General features: G+C 43.2%; 1 protein-coding gene across 1 annotated transcript in view; it reads left to right on the top strand.

The window, feature by feature from the left end:
• Positions 1–27,322, top strand: part of hcn4 (hyperpolarization activated cyclic nucleotide-gated potassium channel 4) — a 71,781-nt gene that overhangs the window by 20,306 nt on the left and 24,153 nt on the right. Inside the window, exons 2-4 of the mRNA XM_061068488.1 lie at positions 612–1,035; positions 20,217–20,378; positions 23,790–24,008. Of these exons, the coding sequence (XP_060924471.1) occupies positions 612–1,035; positions 20,217–20,378; positions 23,790–24,008 (805 nt within the window). The remainder of the gene's footprint in view (positions 1–611; positions 1,036–20,216; positions 20,379–23,789; positions 24,009–27,322) is intronic.

The following is a 27,322-nucleotide window of genomic DNA, read 5'->3' as shown; positions in this document are numbered from 1 at the left end:
CACACTGCACAACACCAAATGCATGCCACACAGATTGTAGAGTGAATCCAAAAAACATTAACTAAACATCAAGTTCTGTTGATGTCCTAATAACTTCTGAAAAGGCAGTAGTGCCTAGAGTTGATGTTTATTGTTAATGTCCAGTTTGAAGGAGGTCAGCAGGGGAGTGGTTACTCTGGCATGACACAAGGCAACTGGGCCTTATGTGCATTTGCCCTAATCCTAAAGCAGTGGCAGTAATGATTTTGTTGAGGCTGGAACCTGGATATATAGATTCAAGATTCAAAATTTTTATTGTCAAATGAACAAAGATAACATGAAGTAGTCACTGTCAATGAAATGCTTGGGTCACACACTCTCTATAAGCAATGCTCAGTAATTTCAACCCCAAAAAAAAATAAAAAAAATAAAAATTAAAATAAAAATAGAAATAGTATAAAATAGAATAAAAAATAATAAAATAGAATAACAATGAAATTGAATATCAAAAATTTAAAATAGAAAATAAAATATAGTATGTATATCATGTATCATACCCTATACAATGAGTTCTTGAACTATAGATCACAGTCTGCCACCCTGTAACTCTCTCTATTCTTCTCTCTATCAAGGTTTTACTGGGACTTGACCATGCTGCTGCTGATGGTTGGCAACCTCATCATCATCCCAGTGGGCATAACGTTCTTCAAGGATGAGCACACGCCCCCCTGGATCGTGTTTAACGTTGTGTCCGACACTTTCTTCCTCATGGACCTGGTCCTCAACTTTAGGACAGGCATTGTCAAGGAGGACAACACAGAGATCATTCTGGATCCGCAGCAGATCAAGATTAAGTACTTGCGCAGCTGGTTTGTGGTGGACTTCATCTCCTCCATTCCTGTGGACTACATCTTCCTCATAGTGGAGACACGCATCGACTCAGATTTCTACAAAACGGCGCGCGCATTGCGGATTGTCCGCTTCACTAAGATCCTCAGCCTGCTGCGACTTCTGCGCCTCTCGAGACTCATTCGCTACATCCACCAGTGGGAAGAGGTATGAAAGTACACCTCAGTGTTTACTGTATGTGTGTTGTATGATATGATATGCACAATTTTGTTTACAGCACCCCGACACCAGTCACATCTCTTATCCCATTAAACTCTAGTGACACCTTCGCTGGTATCTTGTACATCCCCAGTATTTTGTCTTGACCTAAAACCCCACAGAAAGTATCACTGTTTTGTTTTTGTGTGGGTGTGTGTTGTGCACATTCCATTTCACCCCTTCTCCCTACCCTTTGTTTTCAAGGGTTATCATGCTCCATTTTAAGGAGTAGTGGTTGAAATCTACCTCTACGATTAGGTAAAGCCATAACACTCGCCCCTACCCCTCCATCCAAAACAAGAATCATAACACCCTACCCCTAGGTGGAAACGTGCAATACTGAGTGGTAGGGCTAAGGGGTGAAATGGAATTGAGCCTTGGTGTCAATGAGAAAAGGAACAATGCCAATTTTGCTATATTTTGGATTGAACCTGTCAGGATTGTGTTGTATTGTTGTTTGGTTGTGTCTCCTCCCCCCTTTCTGTATGCGCCTGGGTAGGGTGTTGTGGTAGGAGGCGTGGCTGGCTCCGGCTGATGCAGACGAGGCACACCTGCACTCAATCTAACCTAATCATCGCCTCCATATATACCTGATCTTCTCAACACTTCGGCGCCAGATTATTCCGTCTTCGATGGTATTTAGTATATAGCTTAGTCTCGCCACGTTCTTGCCACCCTGACTTCCGCTAACCTTTGTGTTCTCTTCAAACCCAGAACTCTGTTGTGCTTCACCACCTGGATCTGCGACTCGCCGTGTACTCTGTCTACTACGTGCTTGCTGCCTGCTACCTGCTACCTGCCTGCAACCTGCCTGCTACCTGCCAGCTGCCTGCCGCTCCTGTCTGCCAATAAACACCGTTACCTCCATACTATCCACTCTCCGTGTCTGCTTTGGGGTCCAACCTGTACTAAACCTTAACAGAATAATCTGGCCAAAACATGGACCCCGCAGACGCGGAGAAACTCAGACAGGCTTTCTCCTCTCAGGAGAATCGAGTGGGACAGCACGAGAGAGCGTTGCTGGAAGTAATGGAGGCCCTCACTGCACTTACCTCCAAGGTGTCGCTGATCGGGACTCAGATGGAACGGATGTCGACACATCTCACCTCGCTGCCGGCTCCCTCACCTGCTCCGGATCCGGCTCCAGCATCTCCATCAGTGGTTTCATCGGGCTCGGTGTCCACTCAGCTCCGGGAGCCCGTCCTCCCCAACCCCGCTAGGTTCACCGGTCAGTCGGGTTCCGGTAGGGAGTTTATTTTTCAGTGTAGTCTGGTCTTCAATCAACAGCCTTCCACTTATTCTACTGACAAGTCGCGGATAGCATTCGTCATGAGCCTCCTCTCTGAGAAAGCCGCGGCTTGGGCTGTGGCTCTCTCACTTAACAACTCTCCGGTTTGCTCTTCGTTTTCCTCATTTTCGGAGGAATTCTTAAAAGTGTTTGATCATCCGTTACGCAGCAAGGAGGCCAGTAGCCGGCTCCTGTCGCTTCGTCAGGGGGAAAACTCCGTGGCCAAACACTCCATTGATTTCCGTATCCTGGCTATCGAGAGTGGGTGGGACGAGAGAGCGCTTCAGGGGGTGTTTCTCCGGAGTTTGAGGGACGAGCTGAGGGACGAGTTAGCAGCTAGGGATGAAACCTCCTCCTTAGATGAGTTAATCTCGTTATCCATTCGATTGGATTGTCGGCTGCGCGAGCGGCGGAAGGAGAGGTCCGGGAGGGGGAGGTACATCCCTTCGGTGATGCGGACACCGGGTCCTGTTCAGCGGGGGTTTCCGCCATCTCCACGACCATCATCCGGCGCCGACGTCATTCCTCCTCGGACCGCAGCATCTCCTTCCTGCTTCGAGGAGCCGATGCAGCTGGGAAGTACGAGACTTACTCCGCGGGAGCGTCAACGGCGCCAGCTGCAGGGTCTGTGCCACTACTGCGGGCAGGATGGACATCTGCGGGTGCACTGCCCGCTCCGGCCAAAAGAGGGGGCTCATCAACCACTGGAGGAGCGTTGGTGAGCCAGTCCTCTGTCTGCTCGTCTCCTCCTCGCTTGATGATCAAAGGTACAATTTCGTGGGATCTGATCTCCCGCCCTCTGTCTATCCTAGTGGATTCAGGGGCGGATGATAACTTTATTGATTCCAGTTTGGCTACCCAGGTACGCATTCCTTGTCAGCTCCTTCCTCACCCGAAGGAGGTTTTTGCTTTAGATGGCAGACTCCTAGCTCAGGTCACCCATCGCACTGTGCCCATTAGTCTTTTGTTATCCGGTAATCATCATGAAACTATTTCCTTTTTTTTGATTCCATCTCCGGCCTCCCCTGTAGTTTTGGGGTTGCCATGGTTAAAACTTCATAACCCGCAGATCGACTGGGTCACCGTTTCTATCCAGAATTGGAGTCTATTTTGCCACTCGCATTGTTTACATTCTGCCATTCCATCCACATTATCTAAGTCACCTTCTCCTCCCAAACCAGTGGACCTTAGTTCCATCCCTCCTGCTTATCATCACCTCCAGGAGGTATTCAGTAAGGACCGGGCTTTATCTCTCCCTCCTCATAGACCATACGACTGTGGGATTGATCTTCTTCCTAACGTTTCATATCCCTCCAGCAAACTATATAACCTTTCCAAGCCGGAACGAGTCGCCATGGAGGTTTACATCACTGACTCGTTGGCCACGGGACTCATTCGTCCCTCTTCTTCGCCATTGGGGGCGGGCTTCTTTTTTGTTGAAAAGGACAAGTCGCTTCGGCCCTGCATCGACTTCAGGGGACTGAATGACATTACAGTTAAAAACAAATACCCCCTCCCTCTCATTGACTCCGCTTTCGGCCCCTTGCATGAAGCAACTATTTTTACTAAATTGGACTTAAGGAACGCTTACCATTTAGTGAGAATAAGGGAGGGGGACGAGTGGAAGACGGGTTTCAACACGCCACTGGGACATTTTGAATATCTTGTCATGCCCTTTGGTCTCACCAATGCCCCTGCTGTCTTCCAAAATCTAATCAATGATGTGTTATGGGACATGTTGAACTGTTTTGTGTTTGTTTATCTTGATGACATTTTGATTTTTTCCCGCAACCTCCAGGAGCATGTTCAGCATGTGAGTTTAGTGTTAAAGAGACTCCTGGAGAATAGACTGTATGTGAAAGCGGAGAAATGTGAGTTCCATGTGGGTTCTGTTTGTTTCTTGGGGTTTATTGTGGAGAAGGGTCAAATCAAGACCGACCCTGCCAAGGTTAAGGCAGTGGCCGAGTGGCCCACTCCTACATCAAGGAAGCAACTGCAGAGGTTTCTTGGGTTTGCCAATTTTTACCGCAGATTCATCCGGAACTATAGCAGAGTTGCCACACCCCTAACCCAACTCACTTCTGTGAAAGTGCCGTTTGTGTGGTCTCCGGCAGCCGAAGGTTCTTTTTCTAGACTAAAATGTTTGTTCTCTTCGGCACCTGTGTTAACCCATCCTGACCCTTCCTTACAGTTTATTGTGGAGGTGGATGCCTCCGACTCCGGGGTTGGAGCCATCCTCTCGCAACGCATCACATCGGACTGTAAGCAGCACCCCTGTGCTTTTTTCTCCCGGCAGCTCTCTCCTGCGGAGAGAAATTACGACGTGGGTAACCGGGAGCTGCTGGCAGTCGTGCTGGCTCTGCAGGAATGGAGGCACTGGCTGGAGGGTTCCACTCACCCATTCATCGTTTGGTCTGATCACAAGAACCTTTCTTACCTCCGTTCTGCCCGCAGGCTCAATTCACGCCAGGCTCGGTGGGCGTTGTTCCTGGGGCGGTTTCAGTTCACACTCACGTTCCGACCGGGGTCGAAGAACGTTAAACCGGATGCGCTTTCTCGTCAGTTTGCGGCCCCTGGGGAGGAGTCTTCGGGAAGCACCATTCTGCCATCAGCCTGTGTGGTTGGAGCAGCGGGCTGGGAGATCGAGGGTGTGGTCCAGGGGGCCCTGAGGGACCAGCCCGTCCCACTAGGTTGTCCTGCTGACAGGCTGTTTGTTCCCGAGGCTGTCAGGTCTCCAGTGCTGCAGTGGGGACACTCATCCCGGATTGCCTGTCATCCTGGTGCCCGTCGGACCCTGGCTCTGCTGCAACAACGTTTCTGGTGGCCCTCCATGGCGGTGGATACCAGAGAATTCGTCGCTGCCTGTTCTGTCTGCGCCCGAGGCAAGGCTTCTCATCAGGCCCCTGCGGGACTGCTGCGCCCCATACCCATCCCTCACCGCCCCTGGTCGCACATTGCGGTGGACTTCATCACGGGTCTTCCTCCCTCTGAAGGCAATACTGTTGTCCTTACCATCGTTGACCGCTTCTCTAAAGCGGCACACTTCATCCCGCTATCCAAACTTCCATCCGCCCTGGAGACTGCAAACCTGCTGGTCGTGCACGTTTTCCGGCTGCATGGGATCCCGGTGGACATCGTCTCAGACAGGGGTCCGCAGTTCTCCGCCAGGACATGGAAGGCGTTCTGCCTAGCGTTGGGGGCGTCGGCCAGTCTCTCTTCGGGATATCATCCTCAGACCAACGGCCAGACAGAACGGGCTAACCAGGATCTGGGAGCGGCTCTTCGTTGCGTGTCTGCTCAACACCCGGCGTCCTGGGCCACACACCTCCCCTGGATCGAATACGCCCACAACTCCCTGGTCTGCTCCGCCACTGGTATGTCGCCCTTCATGGTTATTAATGGTTTCCAACCTCCGCTCTTCCCTTCCCAGGAGACTGACGTAGCGGTGCCATCCGTGCAGGAACACCTTCGACGGATTCGTCGGATCTGGCGAGAGGCCCGGGCAGCTCTCGTCCGCACGGCTGCCCGCAATCAGCGGGCGGCCGACCACCACCGTACCCCAGCTCCCGACTACCAGCCTGGACAGAAGGTCTGGTTGTCGTCCCGGGACCTGCCTCTCCAGACTGAATCCAGGAAGCTGACCCCGAGGTTTATTGGTCCATTTGAGGTAGATCGGATCATCAACCCATGTGCGGTAAGACTGAAGCTTCCCTTGTCACTCAAGATTCATCCTACGTTCCACGTGTCCCTCCTCAAGCCAGTGTCCACCAGCCCCCTAAGCCCTCCTGCCGAGCCTCCCCCACCCACCCTGAACATTGATGGCCATCCTGCTTACACGGTTAACAGAGTGTTGGATGTACGACGGCGAGGCCGTGGCTTCCAATATCTTGTGGACTGGGAGGGTTACGGGCCGGAGGAGAGACAGTGGGTTTCCCGTGCCCTCATCTTGGACAGATCCATTTTGGACGATTTTTACGCTCTTTACCCGGACAGGCCGGGTCGGCCGCCAGGTGGCGTCCCTTGAGGGGGGGGTACTGTCAGGATTGTGTTGTATTGTTGTTTGGTTGTGTCTCCTCCCCCCTTTCTGTATGCGCCTGGGTAGGGTGTTGTGGTAGGAGGCGTGGCTGGCTCCGGCTGATGCAGACGAGGCACACCTGCACTCAATCTAACCTAATCATCGCCTCCATATATACCTGGTCTTCTCAACACTTCGGCGCCAGATTATTCCGTCTTCGATGGTATTTAGTATATAGCTTAGTCTCGCCACGTTCTTGCCACCCTGACTTCCGCTAACCTTTGTGTTCTCTTCAAACCCAGAACTCTGTTGTGCTTCACCACCTGGATCTGCGACTCGCCGTGTACTCTGTCTACTACGTGCTTGCTGCCTGCTACCTGCTACCTGCCTGCAACCTGCCTGCTACCTGCCAGCTGCCTGCCGCTCCTGTCTGCCAATAAACACCGTTACCTCCATACTATCCACTCTCCGTGTCTGCTTTGGGGTCCAACCTGTACTAAACCTTAACAGAACCTTAACGTCAAAAGGAAACAGTCACTTTGTAGAGCGGATACCTAACGTATCCTGCTAACAAACAAACATACAAACAAACGGACAGGGGTGAAGAGTTAACTTTCTCGATGAAGCTAACTAATGAGGGAGTCTACAAACTTTGTCAAGAAAAAGTGGCAGCATATGGAGGCAACACTTCCTCTCAATGCTCTCTCTCTCTCACACACACACACACGCACCTTCAAGTGCTCAACCAGAGTTTGGCTGCCCACAGAGAAATCTAATGTTAAAGATCAAAGAGCCGACTTCTTTTGTAAAATGTCCGGAGTCATAGCTAACACCAGCATTGTCACAAGTTTATTTTCCAGTAGGAGTGTATCCAGGCCGGGGCATCCCTTCCTTGTATGATAGCAAGTAGATTCACATAGAGAGAGACAGAGAAAATACCAAGGAAATCACAATGATTGACTGTTGCACAAGGGTATTGTTTGATGAAGCTAGTCAAACACATAGAGCTTCACTTCCTAAATCCAATTATAATCCAAACGGTAGTCCCATCCTGGGGAACTACTGTGAGAATGTTTGCAGAACTCAGTACCTACCCCTCTCCCCTGAGAAGGCAATATGGATAGATGCTGCTTCTGATTACATCCATCCCTTGAAAGCAGTGAAGAGGTTCTTTTGCTGTACCCGAGTCACCAATAAGTTGATGAAGCTGGGATGTTGATTACCATTTTCTCTCTGTGTGCCCATGCAGCTAGCAGTGGGACTACAGAGCCCAGAGAGGCTTCACTGCAGCACAAGCATGATTGTAATTGCGACAAAAATTTGAAAAGTACCCATGAATCTCCCTGGATGGATCTTGTTGTTTAGTCTCAGAAGTGAAGCATCAAAGTCTCTGCATGGAGTCGACACCAAAGACCCCGATCAGAGAATCATACGGGATAGTCAGAGGTATAAGATGGGTAGATGTGAGGCTACACAAGGTAATGTTTCCAAGTGAGATTTATAACAAGCACGAGCAGAGGTTCTGCTATGAACATTGTCATGTCACGAAATACAAGAAACACTGGATAATTTAGTAAGAGAGCCCCCCCTCTCTCTGAAGCAGTAGCAGAGCAGGGTTGAGGCTTTAGTTCAGGGTTTAGCGTCTCGACGAAGAGTGCTTTGGCAACATCAGTGTGCATGGTCATAATACAGATATAATTATAGCAGCAGCCCTGCATCACTCCACACCATGTTATTGGTGTCAGGGATTAAAGCAACATTTTCATTTACTAGTCAGATTGTTTACCTCTCACCCAGAAACCATTTAACAGATGGTCACGGCACTTAATGTGAGGACACACTGGAACAATACTTGTCCTCACAGTACTTTATTTTTTCTCTTAGTGGGTTTATTACCCAGGAATTACATCAGAGGATAATTACTGTTTAAACTTATTGTAACACTAATTCATTCAAATGCACTTATATTTTGTAATTGAACCATAATATTATTTCAAAATCTTTCCCTGAACCTAGCCCGACCAGGTCTCGTATCCACACTCTAATAACACCGTGTTTTTATAGAAGTGGATATGTGGCCATACTAAGCATGGGTTTTAAAATGTAATGTATTGTAAAAAAATATTTTGATTTACCTTCGTAAAATGTACTTTATTTGCGAGAGCTACGTTGTAAGTGATGTACAGTTTATCTTTATCAAAACAACCACTGTCATAAAAGCAATAGTTTCAGACTGAGTCCCTTTATACAGATCTCTCTCTGTGGCTTTATATAATTTTATGTTCTGCTTCTACAGTGCATCATAATTTTCTTCTACTGCAGAGTTTGTCCCCCTAATTTTACATTGAATTGACATCAAAACCACAAGAATTCACACTAACAGCACTGTTTTGATATCCATAAATCCCGTTGCACAATGTTGTTGAAATGAAGCGCCACTCGGTTAATCGGTGGGTGTGTTCACCTGAGTGTATGACATTATATGGGCAATTGGAAAGCATCAATAGCGAGCTGATTGCCAATCAAACCGCAGTTTCCCCCAGACCTGCCCACGGCATTCAGAAATGTTCTCCCCGTTTTCAAATATTCAGCTGGCACTCTGGGGTAGAACAGTGTGTTTAAGTGTCGTGACATTAATCATGCAGGGTCTCTGTGATGCCATTTCAAAGAGTGGAAAAGTTCACATAATTCACTGGGGGAGAATCCCTTCGCCACCCCATGCCTTCATGCATGCTTGCTACTGTTTCGTCTGAAGCCCACAGTGCAGGCAGGGGATACATGTAGTTTAGGCCAACCTTCCTTTGAATTGAGTGGACAAACTTGACAGGAAGCTGTCACATGTTCAGGCTGCAATAAGGGAGCAAATGAAAGGGAGAAGGCAGTGTAGAGGGGACAGGGAGAAGGGAACTAAAATGTATAGATAAAGAAAAAGCAGTAGTGCCTGCCTAACTAGCTAATAGCAACGGGCTGTTGTTGTTTGGTTACAAGTAAACACTACCCTTGACTAGTAACTGTGTTAGAAATAGGGTTGCAAAGGGGTGGAAAGTTTCCGGTAAATTTCCGGAAACTTTCCATGGGAAGTTTAGCTCGGGAATTTTGGGAATTTTGAAAAAAAAAAAAAAATACGCAAATTAAACGCTGAGCAATAAAAACATCATTCAAAACTCTACTTTTAAAGATGTATGGAATGCAGCACACACTGCACGTTGATTTTCAACCCTCCACTGTGCATTCTTCCATCACATGCACAGATAATTCCCAGCATCCTGCACCCTACAGCAGGGCTATTGAGGCCTGCTGTAGTGTGAAGGACTAGTCAGGTAAGTTTCAATGATATTACTGGAGGAAATATATTAGCATGCTGATTGAGGATTGTTCATCTGTTCATCTAGCGTATTTCCATACGTTTTTCTATCAATTGTAAAATATGTTTACAGAAGATTCCAATTGTTTGGCTAACTATTTATATCTCTGGCATTGCATTAGCTTTTTTTTACAAACTTTTTTCTCATCTTATTCTACAGAACAATGCCACGTGCACTATCTAATGTGCATTTCACCTCATCCAATGTAGAAGGAAAGGCTGTGTACATTTGCAAATACTGTGCAAAGACCTATGTTAAGAATGACACAACGATGCAGAAGCATATAGTCAAGTGCCCAAAGTTTCCTCAGGGCTCAAATCAGCCTATGACAAAACAAAATGTTTATATTTATGCCTGTATATGAAAAGGTAAATACAGTTAGTATAAATTACCCACAACATTTCCAGTTTATTCCCGTTTATTCCCGTTAATTCCTGTATATTCCCGTTAATTCCCGTATATTCCCGTTAATTCCCATGGAAAGTTTCCCACTTTGAATATTCCCGGAATTTTGCAACCCTAGTTAGAAATAAAGGAAACATTAGACAAAGACATTGGACAATATGTTCACAGAGCCACCTGCCATTTACGTGTGTTATGCATGTGTGTGTGTGTGAGAGTTTTTGTAAGGGTTTGCTGATGAATGCTAGTTAGGCAGACAGAGTGAAAGGCCAACTTTGCCTCAGAGCCAGAGTACTCCAGATGCAACCTCATAGAAATGTCATCTGTCAGCGCAGAATAACTTGTCGCCAAGATCTCGCCACCTGACTGACTCTTTGACTTTTCCTATTGACAGCCACACTTCAGACGACGTGTACGTGTCGGATATTTTGGTAACACTTCACACTGACCTTACTTTGATCTAAACCTGCATATTGAGCTTTTGAGAGAAATTGAAACTAGACAGTAAAGGCTAATTTATGCTGAACGTTATATAGTCAAAAGACGGAACCTTCTGTCCATACTGTTAATTTAGACTGTACTTGTGCACCCAATAGAAGCACACGTTAATCTGCTTCAATATCCCTCCCCTTGCCCTCCTCTCAAATGCCACTCTTAAAAAAAATTGACGGCTAAGAGTGCAACAAACAAACTACATTTCCCATGTTACATTCTGCCTTTCCCACAAGAATTTCAGCAAATCACAATGTATTTCATTACTCACGTATCTTGAAAACATTGACTTTGTGGATGAGACGCGAGCGTCATCACATGTCTTTAAGATATATACACACATTTGTTGCATTTTGGTTGAAATTGTTTTACAACCATTCAACCATTCCAACTTAAAGGACTCATGGAGGTAATTAGGCAGTGACGGTTACATTGTTTGATCGTATCTCTTTGTACACAAAGAAAGCATAAATGAGCTTTAATTCTGCGGTCGAACATTTATACAGCATAAAAGTGCAAATGTAAAAAGTAAAAATGTAGTGTAACAGACCGTCCTACAAATTTTTTATCGTGTTTCTATTTTTACTTAAATATAAATACATACACCGATTTTGTGGCTTTCAGAGAACTGAGGCAGGATCATTGTGATCCACGATACTGTGCCATTCAGCGTCCCTCTCCACTCTAAATATGGCTCTGTGATGATGTGCACTTCTCTGACATGACAGAAGCTGCCGACATGTGACGTCCTGATGTCCTTCAGAAAAGCCAAAGCTAGTTCGTTTTACTCATATTTCACAAGTAACCGCTATCTATAAATAGTCCTGCATAAATCCATTTCGTTTATTGTTTGAGTTTAATTTCCTCCCCAGTAAGAAGTCACACAAAGGACACTTCTTCGGGGAGTTGGATATTGAACACAGCTCAGTGAACTGCACCGCATGGTTTAATGCCTCGTAGAGTGATACTTTTGGGAACAAATTTAAGACAAGAATCTTCTCTCATGTACTTGTGGTAAAAAAAAGAAGCTTTTTAGGAATTCAGGACAAGACAAAGGAATAAAACAATATCAAATGTACCACAGAGATGAAAAGGCCATTCATGCCAAAACTGGAGACAAAACAGAGCTTCGATGTATTACAGATGAATTGCCTGAAGCTGGCTTGTTCAATATAGATTCATAAAATCACAGTTGCACACTTTTTTTTGTCTTTCTCTTTTGAATCATTTACTGCTTCACATCCTTACTCACAAATAATTACACCAGTGTGACATGCTCTCTCTTTGCAGTGAGCCAGACCAACAAGTCAGAAATATTCCATTGGAGACATTGGCTAACTCGAACAAATAAATGGTCTTTGGTCATGCAAGATTAGATAAGATAGGCTATATTGGTCCCATGGCAATGAAATTCAATTGTTAAAGCAGCAGATAATCAGAGTGAGGCATACATATTACATTATAAAGTAGAATTAATTAGGCAATTCATTCAAAAATGTATTAAAATACAGAAAATATGGTCCATAGTATGCACCTTTCTTTACAGATGGAAATATTATTTGTAAAGAAATAAATAGTAGCACAGGATGGTTCTTCAAGGATGCCTACTTTATTTGTATATATATATATATATATACAAATAAATATATTTTGTGTGTGTGTATATATATATATATATATATGCATGTATGGTATGGTATACAACATGACTATGAGAAGAAAACTTGTAGGTGTTTTTTATATAGATAAAGGGGTATAAATTCACACTAGTATACATTATGATATGAATATTGAAAAAAATATATATATTTATTTAACTCTACAATTAGTGAAATTACAACATGTCTGAGGCATATAGTTTCCTTTGGTTTCATGAAATGATGGGACAGGTCAAAGAGGTAGATAATAATCTGAAATATACACATGTACATACATGCAGTGTCAAATAGTTAATGGTCATGTGCATTGCAATGACTAGACATGTCCTTTCATTGATATAGTTTGTGTGTGCTTGCGCCTGCTTCTGCTGGCTTTGTTGACATTGAATATAATTGCATGTCCTTAGCTGAACATACTCTGCTGTTGGTCTGAAGCTCAGACATGTTGTCACATAACCACAAATTGTTGAGGTGTCCTTGAGCTCGACGCTTGACCCCTGAACTCCTCCCAAGGGGTTTCCCAGTAGATGGCAGGGACAGTTTGTGGGTCAACGTGGAGCCGTATTCTTTTATGAACTGCCACCATATACTGTACACTACACACTGCAGCTCAAAGGAATTTTTTGTTCTTGGCGGCATTGGAGGTAATACATATCTTTAAAAAATACAATTAAAGTGTCAATAATACTAATATACTGTTCAGAAATCTACATTTGCTGGAATAACCCTGATTTTCAGCCATGACCTTCTTTGCTACTCTCCACCAGCATTTGACTCCTGCTGCAACAAATTCAAGCAGCTTGACTTTGCTTTGTTCTCAACAATCTTACTCTTGATCAGACAGACATTTCAAGGATGGATCAATTTAATTTTAAGCATGGATCATATAGGTCTCCTAAGATGAGGACCTACTGTATATGAACCATCCTTGAATGGGGTTCAGTATAATCCTTTTTTTCTACACCCTGTTCAAGGTGTATAATTTTTCTGACTCACCTTACAATATAAAAAATACAACCACCGAATAAGGGGATGGGGGGTCATGTAAAATTACACACTCTAGTGTAATAATAGCGGCTCTGTCTATTCATTGTGAACAAGCCAAGCGGTCATAATGAAGAGCAGGATCTTTGGTCAAAAGGTGCTCATGTGTTCACCACTACTAACATGATCGCATTATGAGAGGAAATACGAGTAAAATACAAAGCACAAAATGATCCAAGGGTTGTTTAAGCAAGTAAAATCAGGTCTATAGCTGCAATCAAATAATCTCCACCTCCTCAGAGACTCTAGTTCAAACACCACTAACACCATCAGTATCCTTTTGCATAACTAAAGCAACACCCTGATCCCCACCCCCCCACCAGCACATGAAATCTCCTCCTGGTTCGTCCTTTTTATCTCAGCTATTCATACATTCACTCGGATTGCTTCCATTTCTTCACACTTCAGATTTAATGTTGTTGCTGTGTGATTTGACCAAAATCTCTTATCCCGATAGAGGTCATTACATGATTATATAATAATGCATATCATTACTCATTATTCATACCTTCTTCTCGACTGTAAATTGGGGTCATGCCTTGGCAGACGTTAAGTCATGAATTGACTGTTCTATAGCTGATCTCCTTCCTTCTTCATGAGTTTTTGGCACATGTTGTGGCGCAGGTAAAAGCTTCTTGTAAAATCTGAGTCTGTAGTTTGTTCTGAGCACTCGTCACTTTTGTAGCTCTCATCCTCAGAATCTGACATGATTCTTGTGTAGGTGGTAAAAGAGCTTAGCAGTGTTTGGAGTCTGTGGCTTCATTTCCAAAGTACAGTTTCCTGTTTCGTGTCAGACTTTTTCAAACCACCTCCATGTGACGGAAGTAGCAGCTCTTTTAGGTACAAGCCCCTACTTTTGTACTGTTTAGAATTACCCCCTTCTGTGTCCCGTTTACTGTCCTCCATAGCTGCTTTCAGACATGCACTGAACTTTGGATGAGCACGTGATAATCTCCCCCGGAGATCACAACTGACTGAAAGAGAGCCTCGAACTCTCTGGCGTTTCCCCTGTTAGCCCCCTAGTACCAGCTGGATATTGTCCTAATGAGAATACAACAGGGTTTTTCAATAAGCCATAAGCAAGTGGTGTTGTTGATGATGTTTCTAACATGGAACAGACGCATAACTGAAAAAAAAATAAACTAAGATGTCAAAGTAGAAAGACAATGACATTGTTGAGCTTTTGGTGATAAGCAACAAAAGCAGGTGATCTCTGCAGCAGAGTTTCTACTGAACTCTCCGGTTATTTGTGTTGTTGAGAACCCGTCAGAACAGAGAATCTCATCCTGATGCGTTCTTGATATGTGAAATGCAAACTCTATTTGTTCGTGGTGGCTTCATGCTAATTTGTTGTGTTGTGTGGAAGAATGGAAAGCCAGTCCAAATGATGATTGCTGTACATAATGAAAAAGCAGTAACAAATTTAAGAATAGTGAATTATATGAAACGATAGCTGGTTTTTCATCATCACATAACTTGTCATATCACATTGCCTGACCAATGAGAGGGGAGCTTTAAGTGGCAGCTACACGTCGGTGATATCACTGTCATGCATAATGACGATCAGCATGTGTGCAGATATCCACCACATGCACACATACACACGCATACACACACGCGCACAGACACACACTGCCTGTATGGGGGGCCCCCCCTGTCTTCCTCTTGTCACTGTTCATCGCGATAAAAATAAGACTGAGACCGGATATACTCCTCATTGGAGTTGTCTCCTGTTGACGAACCAGTGACTTGGATGAGATTAGTCATCCTGTTAAATCAGATTCAAGACAGTGCACTAATGTCTAAGCTCTGAGGGGAACCCTCTCGTCATGCCTGATGCCTGTAATACGACTGTCTTGACTCACCGACACAGTAAACATTGCTTTTAGCTTGGATGGTGATAAGTTTGGGAGATGAGCGCTGGGTCCTTAACCGACGGGGATAAAACCACAGCTATTTTAAGTTAAGGTGTGTAGTCAAATAGTTTAAAGGTGCCACAGTGGGAAATAAAAACTAAATTTACTAGATTTTTTGAGGACTTTTTCCTTTTACTCCACCACATATATCAGCAGATATCTGTACCAAATTATTATTATTATTATTACTTACGTAAAATGTTTGCGTACTTTCTCCAGAACTCCTAAGGTGTTAGCAACAACTTGTGTGTATTTCTAACAGGTTGGAGAGAGTGATCACTATTCATATTTTCATCTTGGATTGTTAAGATTGTGGTTCTCTGCCCAAGTGGCAGTTTGCTGAAGTGAGAGAGAAATTAAACGATCTGTTGGTTAAATGTGAAGGTGCTTTGATAGAAGTCAGCCATGTGACTGCCTCTTATTTCCACCAAGTAAATCTACACACAAAAATATTCAATTGAGATAAATCAACTAATCAGCCCCCCACTCGCTGACCCATTACCTTAGCAGAGGCATGGTCTTTCAGAGATAAGGAAAGCAGGAAGAAAAGATTTAATGGGCTATTATTGAGTGCACAATGAGACTTGCCAGCAACAGTGACAGGTCCTCAACACTCTGAATGAGCCTCGTTGCGATATGAATACCCGTGGTGGATTTACTTAAAAAACTATTACACAAGAAATGTGTAATCCTGCGCAAACCCAATGGTGCGTCTCGGTAGTGAGCAGGGTGAGAGTGTTTTTTGTGATCCGAGCCCTCCAGGCCTGTTTAGACAGATGATGGAAGGGTGTTCCCTGTGGTGCACTCACAAGCCTATTTCTCATTCTCCGCATGTGCCGCATCCACCACGACAGCGTGCAAGAGCATGACATTTTGGTGGAGGCATTTAGAGTGAGAAATCTAACCCCTGCCCACAGCCTGTTCCTAGAATCTGCCACCGTGTTGCCTGATTAAAATTAACACTGTGGCGTGCATAGATTGATTTAGATGATAAAGTGCCTTTTATCATCGGGTAAAGCATAGAAGCCCCATCATGTGGCCAATTAACACCTTAAATCTATCAAATCATAATTCAGACCCTTTTTTGAAGGAAAAAGACATTTGTGAAAAAGCTATACTTTCTGCTATATCTCAACACACAATTTTTGGATATTTTGAAATGTTTAGCTGACATCAATAACAACTTTATTTTTTACATATATTTTAAACTGATTAGTAAGATTCAGTTTGTGCTTTCATGTGAAGTTTATATTTAATACCAAACTTACTGGAAACATGAACATTGCACAAACAACAGTACGGAAAGAGCTATATTCGTGAGTGTTTTTGGAGACTTTCAGAATATGTCTCATTCACTGACACGGAGGAGAAAGTTAATTTTTTTATACCTATACTGCAGGCAGTCATTAGGGGGTGATCAAGACATTTCCCTTTTGGGGAGCTATAGATAGATAGATAGATAGATAGATAGATTACTTTATTCATCCCCGAAGGGAAATTAAGTCGTCATAGCAGCCGGTATATTTGAATACAATAAAATACAATACAATAGAATAAAATAAAAAATATAGCTATCTACAATAGAAACACTGATAGCAGCAGTTCTATAATTTACCATATTAGTATTTTCAGTAGTAATAAAGCAATAGATGTAGGTTTTTCCCTGATATTTCACCTTTTGATGTCCCTGGAGTGGCTTTTGTCACCGTCTCAAATTTCTACAACCATGAAATTACTACTTCTTTAGTTTCCCTTTAGAAACCGCTATAAGGGCGTTGACTTACTGGTGATGTGATCTGACCCGTGTTGTCGATCAGAAAAAAAGACAAGCAGACTTACACGTGGTCTTATGAGGGTGATGAGAGCGACAACGAGCCCCCATAAGAAAGTGTTGTGCTGCATCTCTGTGCCCTCATCAATCACAGCTCTCTTGTTTATTCTGATGCTAATGCTGTCAGGCTCGCTCTGTGCCCCTATCAATTAAAAGAAAGTGGTCAGCAATCCATCATCCTCCATTTAACACGCCAAGTTATGGAGTGCTGTGTTTGCAAACAACGTGTTTGTGTGTCTGTGTTTTTAAATACTTTATGTGTGCACACTTTCTGTACGTTTATAATACACAGATGCCCTGCTGTCTGAGGCCTCTTTCATGAATATTGGAGAATACATAAATAGAAAGAGGCAGAGATACAGAGACATCTCTCCTCTGCCACAGAATAATGATCCTTTAACAGCTTTCTAACTGAACCAATCTCGGGAACAATTTTCTCGTAACTGGAATGTCTGTTCGTTCTTGGCATGGCTGTATTTGAATTGATTACAGCTGTGAGGGGAGATAGGGGAATCACCTTCCTCCAGTGACACCACAGTTTGGGTTGCAAACTGGAGATTTGCATGGCATTACCCGTGACAGTTCTCACAGGCTTTATTCTCCACACGGAGGTCTTTTGAGGGAGTTTCTACTGTAGAAATTCGGCAAAGGGTTATTGTTGAACCATAATGAGTCTTTCAGACTGCTACAAAACATGGTAAAGGATTTAATCTGCTTCAGAAATATACTGAAAGTGAAGATAGTTTTGACTAAACTGAGACAAGGACAAAATAAGGCAATATGAGAATATATTTCAGCTTCTGCAAGTGAATATGCAAAATCTATAGGCGAAGGACAAGATTTTGGGGCCGGAAGCTTTCTGGTTTTTGCTTCTAGTTTGACTTATCACATTTAGCAGGCTTTGTTGCCTGCAGGTAAGCAACCCTCGTGCAGAGCAAAAGAGGCTGAACACTTTGAATGAAATGGATCGGCTTTTTAATTAATTTGCATTCATATTCAGATATCTATTAATAGACATGAGCCAACATGTCGTCTGGACCTAAAATACCTACATAGGCATAATTGTTTTTGCTTTGAATGGAAAAACATTTGACTTAGAGAAACTAGTTGGACTGTTACCAGTGTGCGGCTAAAGGAAGATAGACTCTTGGCCTGGATATTTGCCATCGACACTAGAGCCGCCAAAATATTGGCCCCTGCCCCCCAGAGGCAGATTCTTCACCAGACGATAGCAGATGGGCTCTGAGATTTGACACCAACTACCCTAGGCTAGATCTTTAGATTGTAAGACTCTGGGAAGTTTTATCCAAATACCAGGTAAATAATTAAAGTTTGCAAAAATTTGCAACGGATTTGAAAAAGTTAAGTTAAGATGAAGACAACAAATATTGTTTGTATAGTTCAGCATTATGCAGACAGCGAGCAACACAGCTTTATGCTTCTTTATGCGGATATAGCCGAGGAGTAGATCTTATACTGACCTGAGATGTAGCCTGAATCTCAAAAATCTCAAAAAACTAATTAACTAAAACTTTTCAAAATGTAAACAATAGACTGTGTTCTTTACATCTCTGTCGGTCCTTAGAGTCCCTAGAATTGTTGTATTTGAAATATATGTTTTACTTAGCAAGTTTTTATACATCTAAAAGCAGTCTCTGGTTTTATAAAGCTTCCCCTTCCTGTCTGGAAATGTGATTTCACAAATTAAATATATATTAGGCTCCATGTGGGAGATGGAAGGGGGATACCTCATGATTTATTCATCCGCCACAGAGCGAATTTAACACTTTAATGCTAAAGAACGGCATCACGACTCCACCAGTAAATTTGACATCACACAACATTGCATATGAGATAACATGACTTATTTATTGTGGCGTTTAAAGAAAAGGGCTGCCTCCTGAAAAACAAACAAGAGCTCACATGTGACGTGCAGCTGTGAAGGGGAGTGTAGAAATTTAGCGCCTCTGGTGGGTTGAGTGGGGGAAAAGGTGCAGACGACTCAGCTTTGGTGAAGTAAAAAAGCCCAAGGCTAAACATTTTGAACACCCCAAAGACACGAGGGGCAAGAGAGACACATTCACCGCGTCTCTGTGTGGACGGACAGAAGGACAGAGGTGGTGTGTGAGTGGGGACGAGTATACCTCTGGCTCCATGTCCGACTGTTGACGGAGCTAAATTGATGTGATTTGATGGTGCAACAGCAGCCACACGGGTCCCTGCCAGCCTCTCTTTCAACACGCACACAGAAAAAACTAAAAAAACAAATACACAGCTAAACACACTTACATTTGCACTCATTCAGTCGGAAAGTGCAACATAAACGAGCTGCAGTGCTTAAAGGAAGGATGACATGCGATTAAACTCGAGGTGACAAATATGATGGTGTTCTTTATCTCCTTCCTCATCATCACCTTCTGCTGAACAACAACAGTGAAGACTGAATGTGCCCTCTTAAAAGGTGCTGAGTGGATTTTAATAAGAAGTGCGGCGATTAGCGATGCACACTCAGGTCTTCATTGGGATTAAGAGGCTTTGAATGGTTGAGGCCATTAAAATCTACACCGGCCGAGAAACCTTGCAGCGCCTTATGAGTATATTTATCATTAGGATTAACGAACCCAGCCTGTGAACACTCTCCACCCCAGGAGCGTGGCCACCTCTACCCTTGTACCATTATTGTGTTTGGCTGAGTGGCTGATGATAAGAGCGATTCAAACGCGGGGGGGGGGGGGGTAAAGCTCCGGTCCCAGTCCGCCAAACCCGTTCCCGGTGGACCATTCTCAGAACAGGCAGAATCTGCATCCACCAGCTAATCTGTGTGCAATGTAGAAAGCTGTGGTTTACACAGTTTGTCGTCATCTAATTCCTAAACCACGAAACCCTGTGCATGAAGTGAACAAAGAAAAGACCATTGAAGTGCTTGTGGAGGAGTGAAAATCTCCCTTGAGGTCTTGTACATGTATCTTTGTGTGTGTGTGTGTGTGTGTGTGTGCATGTGTGTGTGTGTGTTTGTGTGTGCATTGCAATCTGGGGGGATTTCAGGGCTCTGACCATCAGCGTGTTGAGTCATCCCACCCTAACCCGGTCCCTGCCTCCCTTTCCTCCCACCCCCTCAGATCTTCCACATGACCTATGACCTGGCCAGCGCCATGGTGAGGATCGTCAACCTGATCGGCATGATGCTGCTGCTGTGTCACTGGGACGGCTGTCTGCAGTTCCTGGTGCCCATGCTGCAGGACTTCCCCCCCGACTGCTGGGTGTCCAAAAATAAGATGGTGGTAAGTGCTGCTCCTGCCTGTTAGAATTAGATAACGCCCTGTCTTATCTCATCTGTCAGCTTATAATTACTGTACAAAAACCCTCTTGACGGATTGCCTCACGTATCTTGCCGTTTCAAACCCTCAATCAAACATATTTTTCTGCTGTGTTTGTATTTGCTGATTGTTTTTATTTATTTCGGGCTTTTGACAGCGGCCCCTGTTGTGAAGGGAGAGAGAGCCAGCGAGGCAGTGCACAGAGCATTGATTTCCCTGAATAGGACAAACGGCTGCTGTCTAATATTGGCTGTACATTGACAGATCCCAGTGAGCGCTCATGCTGTGCCTTAATTTTGTTGTATTGTTAACAGCTGCAGGATTAGAGCCTGTGTTAAAGCCTGACCCATAATAGAGCTCTCTGTTGTTTGCTTATGGAAGCGGACTGTGTCACACCTGATGTGTGACTGTGCATCACCCGCAGCTGATGGCCTCATATTAACTTAACATGTTATACAAGAGTACAGACACAAAGGAATCTCAGATATAACCGGGTTTTGTGCTTCAAGGGGCCCTTACTGCTATAAATGGATATAATATAAATGATAGAACTCAACACACTGTATATTTAACCTAAAGAGTGATTCCCCTAACTGATTGCCAATCATTATGCATGTCAATTTGTTGTCAATAGGTCAATGTTTAGAGTTTTTGTGTTCTGCAGGTCATCTCGGTGAGAAACTGAAATGACTGCATGCCGCAATAAAAGTGTCTGTGGCTGAAAAGGATTATTGGCAATGTGTCGACCAAGAAGGTTTCGCTACATCGATGTTTTGCAAACACCTTTTTTTTGTCCATATATTGATTATAGCCGTTTTTATCGCATTCCTCTCTATGGAAAATACAAACATTACTTAAACCGGAATGGCACTCAGAGATCGCAACAGTCCTGTTAAATTCAATAAAGCTGCACCAATTTCACACAATAGATCAATTGATTATTCCCTGGGAAAATGGTGAAAATAAAAAATGTCCTTGGTGGAGGTAAGTACAGTTGAAAAGCGACCAAAATCACTATTGAAGTGAATTAATTATTCAAGTCACAGACAGAATATTACATTTATTAATAGAAACATGACAGATTAGAAGGCCAGAATAAACACGTCCTTAAACCGTGACAACACAACCACACATTTAAAGACGCCAGCTTTGAGTTTTTCCCTAAACCTGCTTCCAGTCAGTTGATTGTTCAGCTCTTCGTGCCAGAGCAGATGTCACATGAGTAGTTACATCGCTCAAGGTATGATGTATTTGGTTCATCATGCCTCACTGCCTCCCTGACATGCTCACTTGTTTCACAGAATCTGCCTCCATTATATTTAATCATAAGAAATGACAGATGCTGCAAATCACTGTCTCTTGAGATGTTTCACACTCCAGCTAATTTTACTGTCAGTTTTCCATATACCTGTTTCTGCAGAGCTGTATACATACACACTGAGGAGAGGGGGTCCTGCTCAGGGACAGTGACGCTACCAATAGACAGCTTCTTTGACCAACTTTCTAGTTTATTCAACCTCTTTGTCTTTAATATAGACATAAGTCACAAATATCATATTTATATTGAGACCTCCTTATGGTAAAATTCATTACATAGGTAATCTCTTACAGTTTTATGTTTCTGTTTCCTTTGACTTCTAAATGCATTGAGCATGAAGTAGCAAGAGGATTATCTTAAATAATATAAGGCAGAGTCGTCAGGCAATATAACATATAGCATAAAATTACATTACAGTATGCATGGATTAAGATTAGATTCTTCTTTTCTATAGTCTTCTTTTGGATTAAATGATAGTATTTCTTTCCAAATCCTTTCTTTTTTAAAAACCTTGTTCTGAGAAATTAAACTGCATAATAGATAAAGTGACAGCAAAGAAAGGCAGGTTTAAATGCTCCCGCAACATGAGGTATATGTTTGTTTTTTACACAAAATACAAATTTCTTAGTTTTATGTCATTAAGACTATAAACAAGACAAGTTCAGAGTAGAATGAGATTATGTTGCATCCAGCTCACAAATGTAATTTACAACGGCATGATTTCTTAAGTAGGTTTAAAAGCTATGTAAAGTATATATATTATAAAAATATTAATAAAAACAATAATTAATAGATGACATATACTGAATAGATAATTAAGAGCAGACATGAGAATTATTCCACATTTTTCAATACTGCACAAAGAAATGTTACCTCTACTCCTTATACCAAAAATATAGCCATATTTCAGTAATTCTAATTTTTTATAATAAAGATCTCAACACCAGATCAGCGACTCATGGCTCACATGCTGAATGCCTTCTGACGAGATGATTTCTGGTATTTTTGAATAAATTGTTCTATGCTTCTCATGTTTCCATAGTAAACAGAGGCTGTGGACTGTAGGAATCAATCTGCAGCACCGATATAAAAAAGAAAACTTAAAAAACACCTATTTGCATGAGGTGCAGAGAGGCCCTCTTAATGTAGTTTAGTTTGGGGATGTTGCCTTTCATTAACATCAAAATGGAGTTTGTTTTGTTTCACACAGTAAACACTGTCTAATTAATTGCATTACATAGAAGAATGCTTCTCAGTTTGACAGAATAACAAATATATCTTTCTGAATTAATTCCAGCCTCGGGGGCAGGCACCTCTCTGACGGAAAGCTCCCTGTGTGTGTGTTCACAGTACCTGGCAGACAAAGAGGTTGTTAGTATTGATACACTCAGTCACAGTTGGTCTGCCCCTGATTAGGATCATTAGGAGATGTTTTTTGTCTTCTCTTACTGTAGCAGTCCCATTATCTCACCGGGTCATCACTCCTTACCTTTTCAGGAGGGCACTAATAAAATCGCTATCTCTCCTATGGCTTTTTTTCTCACTGTGGAAATGAGTTTGAAAGCAATTTGGACATGTCACCCCAGGACAGAGTTGATATTGATTTGCCATGAACTAACCATTGGGATCTAAAGGAGAAAGGGGGCAATCTATCTACAAATGAGAAAACTCACAGAGAAATCATATTTTTCTAAATAGCTGACCTACTTTCTGTCATGCAAGCCTCTAGTGTCTCACGCTCAATCCGCCCATTCTCAGGGCTCTGTTTTAGGCTCCTGCCCAAATGTCTGCTATCTGCAAATGTTTGCATATTGAAGAGTGTGCCTCGCCCTGCCAGCTGCTCCGTATTGAAATAAGATGACTTGAAGTGGACACATGCCATTCGTTTTGTCTTAAGTAATTGGATGTTTGTGTTGGTGTGAGCTGTCAGCATGTTCATTGACCTTTAATGTGTCGTCTTCACTCTCATAGAGAGGGAAAGAGTGTGCACGATGGAAAAAAAATGATGTTCTGATGAGTTCACCTGAACTGACCCCCATCTCCTCTATTTCATCCAGAACGACACATGGGGACAGCAGTACTCCTACGCACTTTTCAAAGCTATGAGCCACATGCTGTGCATTGGGTATGGCATGTACCCCCCGGTGGGCATGACAGACGTGTGGCTGACCATCCTCAGCATGATCGTGGGCGCAACCTGCTACGCCATGTTCGTGGGCCACGCCACCGCGCTAATCCAATCTCTGGACTCATCTCGGCGGCAGTACCAGGAGAAGGTGAGTCACGATGGCTGTGTGGTTGTAAGGTGGGATGCTGGGTTTCGTCTTGTTGTTAAATGTGACACTTCCCCATAAAATGTGCCAGTGCTTTGGAAGATGCTGAGACAAAATCACGTCATTGAAATTGACCATCCTCACACATTACTGTATATGGCACTAGATATTATGTTTACAGTGTATATGACATTATATCTGTACAGGAGAATAGTACCTGTCTAATTCCACAGATACTCCCTTCTCTCCAATAAGGGACCCAAGGTCAGGTTATAGATAAAGGGCCGACCAACAGTACATTGTAGTGTCTACACTTAGGCACTTTCATATCTAACTGAGATGCCCAGACAGAGAGGCCCCAACACTAACTCTACTGCGTATTTCAGTGGCAAGACGTAAGAACACAATGTGATTCAGGAATGCATACTTTAGGCTTACCTATCCAATAGGATGCAAACACCGACATGTAAAATAGAGAGTAACATTAATTCTAGCCCTTCATGGATGTACTGTTGGAATGGGTGATGCAATTAGAGAGAGATATATACTAAGATGCTGTGGGAGACATCTTCAGATTTGGGGGTGACAATTGCTCATGTTACTCTGTTAGTGTTTGTATATTGTTTCGCCTTCTGGTCTCCTTGATGCATCAAGTCCACATTGAAACCTTCTGCATAAGACATCAGCTGCTGCCTGAGTTCTCCTTTCCCCCGGCTTCCAGAAAACTTCCATAACAATAACGATGATGTGCAATTGTGCAATTTCTCCCAGTTCTTTGCAATATATAATATGTGCAGCAGTCTTTCTTGGACTCTGGAACAACTGCTAAGTGACATAAATGGTAAAGCTGTGCATCTCCAAAATGTCAGCTTCTCACAAACTAAAAATAACAGCCTTGTTTCTTGGTTTGTTTGGAAGACAAACAGCAAAGAGAGTACTACTACAAAAAATTGGGTCATAGTGAGCAAGGTGTCCTGCTTATCTTTCCCTGGATGTTTTTTTTGCAGTGTTATCATATATACCCACACAGAGAAGAGCTTTAGTGTCCTCAGTTCAGGGACAGAAAACCCCTGACGCCTGGCCGTGAAGGCCGAAACATGTGCCACAGTGCCATGGCCTCTGTGGGCCCAGCTCGGGCGATAATGAGCTGAGCTGCAAGGCTGCCACGCTGTCCAACTGTCGGCAGTGAGGAGGAGACGGGAGAGCATGGTCTCCGGGGAGAGGAGACAGAGGCTCGTGAGACCCCACCCGAGTGAAAAAGGGAGCGCGGGAGCAAAGAGGGCAGAGAGAAAGGAGGAGGCAGACGAGCAGAGGGTAGAGATTAGCTGACGTAATGGCTGTGTGTTGCTGCATCTTCAAGAGAACAAAAAGACCACTGGATAAATTAACACCCCACAGATCCAGCGGTGAGTAACTAAATCCAAAAAGTAAAACACGCAGGTGGGGATGTGACAAAAGCAAGTGATCTGAGTAGCCATTAAATGAAAGATGAGTGAATCGACTCTCAGCTCGACGCTCTCCACTAGTCTGGGGAACAGCTGGCCTGTCACAGCACCAGTCAGAATGTGCGGCCAAAGCCATTTCCTGCTGTTTCTGGGATCACCCCCTAAGGTGTCTTGAGAATCCCCCAGCCAGCTAAAAAGGCTCCCCTGTGCTCCCACAGCCTCCCATGGTGCCTGCCTGCAGGAAGGTTATTACTGCAGACTGCAATTAATTTTTAAAAGTGCGGATTCCCTCATTTATCTTTCCACATGCCTCAGTGATAAGACACTCTCTTGCTGCACTGTCACTGCGTGCTCATCTGGCTGTGCTAGACAGACAGTAATGTACTATACCAACTCCTTTTTTTAATCAGGGTTAGTTCATTCAAAGTCATAAACCTTTGTGTCACTGGCCTTTGCACAAGTCGTGTAACAACGGGATACCATAATCCGCATGAACGAGAAGTGGACAATCCATGGGTCAGTTTCTAAAGTTTTGAGGAAGACAGATGACTGTTTTCAGAGATATTCTGCTGTCTCACTTAGTAAGAGGTGAAGATGTGACAGGTGGCCTCATTGCTTATAACTTTTCTCCAAATAGTATAAATTCCACAAAATGTCAAAATAAAATACAACTTAAACATAACATAATATTAAACAATAATAAAAAATGAAAATTTATTGAGTTTGAGCTATGGTTTTCTTTAAATATGTTTGAACCTTTTTGAGTTAATTAAATCTCTAACTATCTCAGTTAAAGTTAAAGTTTTTTTTATAGAATAAATATGTTTATGAGCACTGACTCATACAAACTACTCCGCCACATTTTGTCACTGCCTTGGTCGGTTTCTAAACAACATCAGAGTGTTTGTAAGAGCTGAGTCAACACATGAACTGATGTTGCAGTTTACAGACTGTGAAATATGAAAAATGTGACATTTGACTCTTAAAATGCTCAAAATGCCACCACCTTCTTTTCTGTTGCCCGTTGGCACAGAGAAATTATGCTTTGTAGTTTACAGTATGTAGTTTTTGTATTCGGAAGCCAAACTGTGTTGATATTCCAGAGATGCTATCAGCAAGACTGCAAAACTCCATCATTAACATAGAGCAGCAGTCTGCAAACTGGCATGAATGGTGATTTATTCGTCTGTTTAGCTCCACAAATCACTAATATGTGTTTAGACAATCTTGCTTATAACACAATATTTATCAAATTCAAATGTGGATTGGAGTAGTGATGAAAATGAATAATGACAAGCATGGAGCTGGATATAAGCTGCAGTAGGCAGGTTATTGTGTTATTAATGTGTTGTATATGACATTGGAGAGCATGCTCATAGCTAAACACCCAATCCATGACAACCTAGGCCCTGTTCAGACTTTGTAATAACATCCGTCCTGAGAGATCACAAGAGGTCAGTGCTAAGTTTGTCTGTTCACACTTGGCATTACACTTGGATGTGTCTACTGTGAAGACACTCAACATCAGCATAGAAACTCTACCGCAGCTAGCTTTTCGTCGGTGTAGTTGCAGCACATACCTACGACAGAGCTTAGATACAGAAGCATGAATGTAGCTTTGACGCAGAAGCACGAATTGGGCTTGAGGATGGTTGAATGAATGAATTTGTGCAACTATCAATAAAGATTTGACCTATTCAAGAAGTATTGATCATTATGTATTCGTCAGTGTTTATATTGTGGTGTTGGCTACAAACAATTAACCATATGGTCACTGAGAAGCGTAAAATGTTTGATTCTTTGTGAAACGGTAACAGGCCAGTGGATATCAGATGAGTAGGCGGTCTTTCATATGTGAACCAGGACGGATTT

The sequence above is a fragment of the Limanda limanda genome, chromosome 3, assembly GCF_963576545.1.
Source record: "Limanda limanda chromosome 3, fLimLim1.1, whole genome shotgun sequence".
NCBI lineage: Eukaryota > Metazoa > Chordata > Actinopteri > Pleuronectiformes > Pleuronectidae > Limanda > Limanda limanda.
The sequence above is the reverse complement of the archived record's forward strand: the minus strand, read 5'-3'. Positions and strand labels throughout refer to the sequence as shown.